The sequence below is a fragment of the Echeneis naucrates genome, chromosome 23 (genome assembly GCF_900963305.1).
Source record: "Echeneis naucrates chromosome 23, fEcheNa1.1, whole genome shotgun sequence".
Lineage (NCBI taxonomy): Eukaryota > Metazoa > Chordata > Actinopteri > Carangiformes > Echeneidae > Echeneis > Echeneis naucrates.
In genome coordinates this window covers 700,918-709,236 of record NC_042533.1, presented here as the reverse complement: position 1 = coordinate 709,236, position 8,319 = coordinate 700,918, and the positions used below count along the sequence as shown (strand labels likewise).

Genomic DNA, 8,319 nt, shown 5'->3' with positions numbered 1-8,319 from the left:
ATATCTATGCCACAAACATACACACACACCACACACACACACACACACACACACACACACACACACACACACACACACGACTACATTTAGCTCGCTAGCTCATCAATATAACTCTAGACCTCAGTGTGTGTGTGTGTGTGCTCTGCCTGGCATTACAGGGCAACTGGAAATCATCATGGTGGAGGGAAGCAGTGGGCGAGAGAGGATCAGGGAGAGATAGTGTGGTGGAGAGAGAGAAGGTGGGGGGTTATTTGGCATTTGGCATAAACAAATCAGGAAAGAAGAAGCCTGATAAAAATTACCGGCTGAAACAAAACGAAGGCATTTGGAAGTCATTCTGTGAGTAAAACCTCATGAAAATAACAGCAATGAAATATTATTGCATAAGACTGTGGTAATGATGCAGTAATTCATGATCTGATCTGTCACAGGAAGATCAGATCTGTTTGTGTGTCTGTCTCAGGTTGGCTCAGGATGACTGTCACTTACTCCAGTAAAGTTGCCAACGCCACCTTCTTTAGTTTCCACCGGCTCCTGCTGCGCTGGAAGGGAAGCATCTACAAGCTGCTGTATCGAGAGTTCGCCCTGTTTGTGCTGCTCTACACCATCCTCAGCGTCGTCTACAGGTCGCACACACAGATACACAAACAGACACCACACAAGAAAGAAAGCAGATGCATTATTCAAAAATTCTCAGTTCTTATAGATTTTAATTACACTCTGTCACCCCTGTTATTTAAAATATTTTACTTAAGTGGCTATTTCTTACGACTTAGATGTAATCTGTCTGACTTCACCTTTTAAAGAACAAATAGTCACACAATAGGACACAATAATAAATACTAGAAAAAGCAAGATTTCTTATCAGCTTATTTTTTGCCAAAGAGAAAATACAGTTACAGAAGAAATAGACAAAAACAAATACCCAAAACGAAACAGTGCAGTTTAAACTGAAAAGACAGTGACATTTTAAAAATCATCAGTAAATGGGCTATTTGTATGTTTTAATATTGCTAATTTTAGCAATAAAAACTTCAGCCATTGTTGTGTTCAGAAGAGGTGGTAAAGCTGCTGGCTTGGATGCTACAATATTTGGAATCAGAATGGGAAGATACAGAGAAAGTGGTTAGCATGCTAATTTCAGCAAAGCAGGAGACAGCTCCTTCAGAAAGGAATGATTAAAGCAAAAATTGACAGTAATATAAGTCAAATAAACTTAACATGCTGGGAAAAATATACCTTTGATGTAAGTTGAGGTTTCCCAATTCACTTTAAGTAAGAATTTTCTTGAAGCAGAATGGATTGGCTGTTAGATGAAACGCAGCTAATGACAGTGTAATTTTTATTGAGTTGGTTGTCACTGAGTTACACTGGATTTGTCTGTGTCCTACAGAATCATCCTCACTGACCATCAGAAGAGACTGTTTGAGAAACTTTCCATGTACTGTGACAAATATGCCGAGCAGATCCCGGTCACCTTTGTCCTGGGTATGTCTGACTGTTCACTTTCCAACATTGTCCTCATGTTGAATCGCAGACTTCAGACTGAGACCATAAACTCATTGGGAGCATTTCAATTGTTACTTTCCTTTGGATTGTGAATATTTTTCTTTTATTAATTACCCAATATTGATAACAAGTGAGAATTTCCTGTAAATAGAAGAATCTATATTCATTGACTTTGATGCTCAATGAAAGCCTGATGTGGCTGCACCTTCCCTTAATGGTGGAAACATCTGGGGATGCGGTTTGCGATTTAACCAAACAGCAGCAGTTTGAGCCAACTGACCAACACAAAACTTGCAGTTGCAGCTTCAGTGGAAAGAAACTCTGGAGCCACAAGTCTGAACTAATCTGGTGTCGACCTCTGTTGTGTGTTGTGATGATCCTAAAATACTTTTCATAGAAGTTGTTATGGTGACGGCGTCCCACAGGTGATCCAGGTGATCTGGTGAGATGAGCTGATATTAGTCCTGAGAGATCAGGGCTTAACTTTCAACCACACTCACTGACAGATGACCTTTGTGTTTGGAGACTATTGTTCAGTATGATGTGAACTGGCAGACTAAAGTCGACACAAAGACGAACAATTGATTAAATAAAGAGCCTGTGAAGTGGAGAAAATAGATGGATCATATATCCGGTCTTGAACCCCTCATCACCCAACAGAAGTGGAGGGAATACTCTGGAATTCCTGCTGCCACGGAAAACACACTCCAGATTAATGGAAGGAAATGAGGAGAAATGTCAAATATCTGGTGACTGAGGAGAAGCGGAAGGGGCAGATGGATAGAGCTGCCTCATTAACAGGATGCTAATGGAAACAGATCATTAAAGTGTTACTAAAAGCTGGATGACTGTGCAGCTGATGAGGGAGCACATACAAACACACACTGTTTGTTGTCTCATTGTGGAAACAAGCTCAGTCCAGCTTCATCAGTGTGAAAGGAAATAAATTCAAACATCTGGTTTGCACATTTTGCATTTTTGTGGGTCTTTGTCGCCCGTTTTGGGGGAAGTTCTGAAGCCCATTGTTGTAGCTTTGTGTTTCCACCGATCCAGATGAAGTTTATAACAAACGTCCTGACTTCTGAGGAGAACATTAGCAGCTTTAGTTTTTCATGAAGATTTGGGGATTTAACTTGACCACAAATATACCTGTGCCGGTATTTTTCCCATAATGGCGACGCCAGAGGAGATTCTGCTGGCTGTCTGGTTGTTTGTTTGTTTGTTTGTTCATCAGCTGATCGCCCCCCCTTCAGAGTAAACAACACAGCGGGACTTCCGCTAGCTAGCAAGCTAACGTTGGCTAACGTACGAGGCAGCGCATCTAAGCTAGCCGGCTGTTGAAAATGTCTGGTAAAAAAATAAATAAAAAAACTACTCCGACAGAGCACGAGGGGTTCACAATAGCTCACACAGTGAAAAAATAAAAATAAAACACGGTTATTTCCTAATATATGCGTATTGTTTACGTCACGTTATTATTCGTTGCTAAGCTAAGAAGTTCGCAAAGCATTGTGGGAGTTTGACCCGGCCCGCTCCGCTCTGTTTCAGGGTTCTACGTGACTCTGGTGGTGAACCGCTGGTGGAACCAGTTTGTGAACCTGCCGTGGCCCGACAGACTCATGTTCCACATCTCCAGGTAGGATTTTTAAAATCTGTTGAACTTCAGGATAAATTCTTACGTTATGTCAGATAAAATTAGGAAAATCCAGGATGATCATAAAGTGAAATGCATTGTAATCCAGAAAATGATGTGAACGCATTAAATAAAGGTCCGGGTCTTTCAGGATTATGTTGTTGTTGCCACTTTATTTGTTTTTCTTTGTTTCCTCTGCTGTCAAGTTCCTTCGTATGAATTAGCTCCATGTTAGTCCACATTAAGAGCACATGTAAAGCTCACAGGCTCAGATCTGATTCCATTGAGACTCTGTCCACATTTTAGAAATAAAAGTGCAGCAACTAGATGGAGCCTGTTATTTTCACCATGTTGTTTCTGTCTCCTTCTTCCAGCTGTGTTCAGGGTAAAGACGAATATGGTCGCCTGTTGCGCCGGACGTTGGTGCGTTACGTTAACCTGACGTCCCTCCTCATCTTTCGCTCCGTCAGCACCGCCGTCTGCAAACGGTTTCCCACCATGGACCACGTGGTGGAGGCGGGTGAGAAGAGCTTTTTCTTCAGCAGTTAATCTGATTACTCCACGCTGTTCAGTCTGGGGTGTTCTTTTCTGCTGAGTTCGTGTTTCTAAATGATGGAAAAGTTCATCTTCCTGTCTGTGTCTCTTCCTTCCTGCTCTGGTCTGACCTGGTCCTGGGGGATCGGCTGGTCCGGCCTGGAGTCAGCTGATGATCTTTGTGCGATTTTTCCATCTGTTTGGATTTCTGACGTAGATCTGTGGTCTGATCTGGTTCCACCTGATCTGTCTCCGCAGGTTTCATGACTCCAGAGGAAAGGAAGGTGTTTGAAAACATCCGCTCCCCTCACCTGAAGTACTGGATCCCCGTGGTCTGGTTCTCCAACCTGGCATCTAAAGCTCGACAGGAAGGACGGATCCAGGACAGCATCGACCTGCAGAATATCCTCAATGTGACACACAATGTGACATATCCTCAATGTTCTGTGTCAAAAACTGAATGGGAAGATTCTTCTAAATTTGAGAGCTGTTGTAATGTAGCTTCCAAAAAACGTCATAATCAACACAACTGTTACAAAATCATAGTTCTACCAAGAGATTTGCTGAGCATTAATTATTTATTTAAATTCAGGCTTTATTATTTTCCATACAAACACCAGACAGGGGACAGAGGTACATCAATATTATTTTTGTAAATGAAGAAAAAGCAGACAAAGGAAAGTAAAACTACTCCATTTTAATGTAACTGCTCCTAAAATATCTGTAACCCAAAATATTAAAAGACACAAACTTACAATAAACTGAACTAAGACCTAAGCTAATTAGCAGCAATCAAAGAGAAGAACTTTAAATGGCGTTTCATTAACGGCTGTTTCCACATTGGACTTTTATTGTGTGTTGATCGTGCTGGACAGCCGTTATCACACAAACACACACAGGATTTATGGGGAAGAGGAAACATGCCGATTATCAGTCAGCCACATGTTTGACTTCAGGTCTTCGGCTTTCTGCTCTTAGTTAATAATGTTTATTCGTGAAAATGTGACAGAAACGTATAAATCTTCTGTTGGCATCAGTGCCTGGCCATTAGAGCTGGGCTTCATGAGTGAAATTAAACCTCCATAAGAGTCACATGAGACGGTCTACGGGGCGGCTGAACGGCCATGAGTGGGATTTGGTATGAGATTAGAGCAGAAGTGAAGCATGGAAGAGTCTCATTAGGACACAAACATCCGGTCGGACAGAGAGGGGCTCTTAAGCACCGAGAGACAAAAGCCAAACACCAAATTAGAGCCTGATCTCTGTGACCACATAGACCAGACATGTAGGTAATGTGACACCCAGCTCTGTTCCAGAGGGAGGGGGGCTTTTTCCAACCAGCCTGTTGAGTCGCAGACATTTGGGGGGGGTCGGGGAGAAGACGCTGCTGCCAAACTGCCAACCCCTCTAAATTTCTGTTTCTGCTGTGATCAGGAGATGAATCGCTTCAGGAGTTGGTGTGCGACTCTGTTCGGCTACAACTGGGTCGGCATCCCGCTGGTCTACACGCAGGTCGGCCCCCACATCATGTGAAAACAGATGCAGCTCATCTAATCACATCACCGATCATCTGCCCTCATTACTGTAACTGAATCAGAGCTCTGAGTCCGAAGGAGGGGGCGCTCACCATCGACAGCTTTCTCTCTCTCTGTCCACTGCAGGTCGTCACGCTCGCTGTCTACACCTTTTTCTTTGCTTGTCTGATTGGTCGACAGTTTCTCGACCCCGACAAATCCCAAGGTCATGACCTCGACCTTTACGTCCCCGTCTTCACCCTCCTGCAGTTCTTCTTCTACGCCGGCTGGGAAGGTAAAAATACATTTTAAAAGAGAATAAGTCAACAAACTGACAATAAATCCACAAAACAACGTGCCCATCCGCCGCTGAATGTAGTCCCTGACAACAACCCAAATGTCTCCTGGTGTTTATCTGTTGAAAAGGACCAGTGTCTGTTTGTTCATTTGTTCATCAGCAGGATTACTCAACAACTATAGAGCGGCTTTCCACTAATCTTGATCCAGTTAACGGGTCCATCCTGGAGTTATGAAACACTTTCCAAAATAATCATGAAATGTTTAAAAACAAGACATATTCAGATGACCTGTTTTTCCTGCTGTTGTCTGTGTCTCAACCTTGGTCGGTTGTATTAATAACACTCCACCTAAAGTTATTAATAACTTATGTGATGGATATGAAACAGAAATAGTGCATGAGGTTAAGTTGCAAATTAAAAGGCGTCACAGTGCCGACTGTTTCATCTTCTGGGAAACATCAAAGCAAACCAGATTATCAGTAAGAAAATTGTCAGATTGAATGTGGAGTCTAACCGCACAAAGTTTTGGTTGTGTATGATTTTCAGGTAGCAGAACAACTCATCAACCCGTTTGGAGAAGATGACGACGACTTCGAAGCAAACTGGATAATCGACAGGAACCTTCAGGTTTGGACTCGAGGAATCTGTCTGTATCTGCCTCAACTGTATCATCTGGATGTAACTATTTCTAAAATGACTCCAATAACTTACTATAACTGTTTCATTCAGTCATTTCCTGTTCACCCCCTCAGGTGTCTCTGCTGGCTGTGGACGAGATGCACATGAACCTTCCTCATATGACCAAAGACAATATACTGGAACGACTGCGACGCTCGGCCGCCGTACACGCTGGCTGCCGCCGACTACTGCATCCCATCATTCCTCGGCTCCACCACCGACATGGGGTCAGAACACACACAGTGACACACAGTCAGTTTGTCAGGTAGTTATCAAAAACTCCTCTTTCTCTTCCAGACTCTCAGATATTATTCAGATTGATGAGGCCGACATCAGTCAGACATCAGACAGTCGACCACGTCAGCAGGATCCTGTTTTTACTCGGCGCCAAGAGTCGGTAAACGTTTTTAACTAACTTCACCAACATCTGGTTTTTACTTCTGTGTTCTTTTTTTAATCATAAAAAAGTTGTTCATAATCGAGCTGATTGGGGTTTTTTTTTTTATGTTGAGGTTCTTGGTCGAGTCCGTAGGCTTCTTAGTGTGCAGGAGCCTCCTGACCTTCGAACCCCGCGGCCCATCTTCAAACGCCACAGTAGTGACGCAACAGGGAAGCTTCTTCCCAGACTTCAGGTGCTCGTTTGGTTGATAACTGTGGTTTGCTCCAACATGTACGTGTTCTACCAGAGATGGAGAGTGTCTTTATGTCTGTTGTTGGTCGTTTCGACATGCAGGCTCCACCCAGGCCTGATCCAGCCAGATGAAATGGCTCCGCCCACCTCTCTGGTCTTACCCCCGGCATCCATGGACACCTTGGCCACCTTGAGGGAGGTCAGCAGCAACCCTCCATCACCCGAAAGCTCCCCCTCTGCAGTTTCCCCCGATCATCGTCAGCCCGCCGTTATTTGGTGACGTTCATCACAATGAAGATTCTTCCAGCAACGTTGGAGCAGCAAAACCTCAGAACGGGCTGGATCCTTCGCCCTCTGAGGAGGCACCGGGCTTGGAAACTTCAAGGTGATTCATTCATTGTATTCTGCTCAAAATGCCGTCAGCTTTCAGAAACAGCATCTCCATCTTCAACTTCTGTGTCGTTCATTTCCAGGACTGCTGTCTGTTCCCCAACTAGACTGGGACCAAAGAAATTTCGCTGGACGACACTTACCGGCCAAAATGCCCCTCTGACTCGGCCTCGGGGGCCGCCAGTTCTCCCTGCAGTTCTCCAGGCAGACGTCAAAGGCGTCGATACGCAGCCTGCCGAGCCCCCAAAGCCCTGGGGAGGCGCAGACGAGGCATGGCTCGGTTCCAGTCCCGAAGATCCCCTGTTCCATCGACAGACACTTTACAGCTGCCCGAACCCGACTATGAGCACAACTTCCAGGGAATGGACAGCAACTGATGATGAGGAGAGAGATGGAGCCAACAACAGTGATGAAGGCAAACACAAGAACTCAGAAAAATGAGGAAAAGAAATGAAAACGACTCCGAAACATGATATCACACAGAACCAAACAAACACAACAAACAAAACCAAACCGAACAAAAAGAACAAACAGAATATTGCTGCTTTGAACCAACTAATGCTTGAAAAGCTGGAAACACAATCTGTGAATGTCTCAAGCTTGGTAGTTTTCCTGATTTTCCAGTTGTGTGATTGGAGAGAACAGGCTTTAATTCAAACCCCAAAGAATGAAAAAGATCCAAAAGAATCTACTATTATGAAATGTAAACATGCTCAAGACAAAACATTAGCTGTGAGCAGAACGTGTTGTGGATATATATGCTGACTTGTGACTGACTGTTTTCTGGAGCTCCAGTCAGGTTCTTGCAGCCACCTGAAGAACCGAAGGCAAAGACACTTTGGTCCCGATCTGAAGGACAAGTCGTGCTCAGGTTTTTTGATGAAACTTTAAAGGTTTCTAGAAACAAAATATTTAAACCCTTCTGTCTTCATGTGATGACTGTTATATTTATCTGTTCTTGTATGTGATGAATATGCAATCATGGATCTGTTGCTGCTGCTCAAACACTAAAGGCTACTTTTTGGAATAAAACTAAAGACTTGATGAGTCACTAATGAAAGTTTGTCACAAAACTGTGAAAATATTTGTAGATAAGTTCAATTCAAGGCTATCAGCTTGTTGTTGGCTTTC

At 43.6% G+C, this 8,319-nt stretch overlaps 1 protein-coding gene across 1 annotated transcript; it reads left to right on the top strand.

Moving 5' to 3' along the window:
* The first annotated feature begins 209 nt into the window (after positions 1-209).
* On the top strand, positions 210-7,565 carry LOC115037177 (bestrophin-3-like). The gene is given in 18 exon segments (XM_029495680.1): positions 210-339; positions 432-626; positions 1,394-1,488; positions 3,058-3,145; positions 3,517-3,662; positions 3,935-4,089; positions 5,111-5,188; positions 5,338-5,485; positions 6,013-6,116; positions 6,242-6,298; positions 6,300-6,394; positions 6,465-6,564; positions 6,680-6,805; positions 6,923-7,035; positions 7,037-7,183; positions 7,272-7,362; positions 7,364-7,429; positions 7,431-7,565. Coding segments are annotated over 17 exon segments (1,896 nt in total). The 5' UTR covers positions 210-339; positions 432-474.
* The last annotated feature ends 754 nt before the right edge of the window (positions 7,566-8,319 follow it).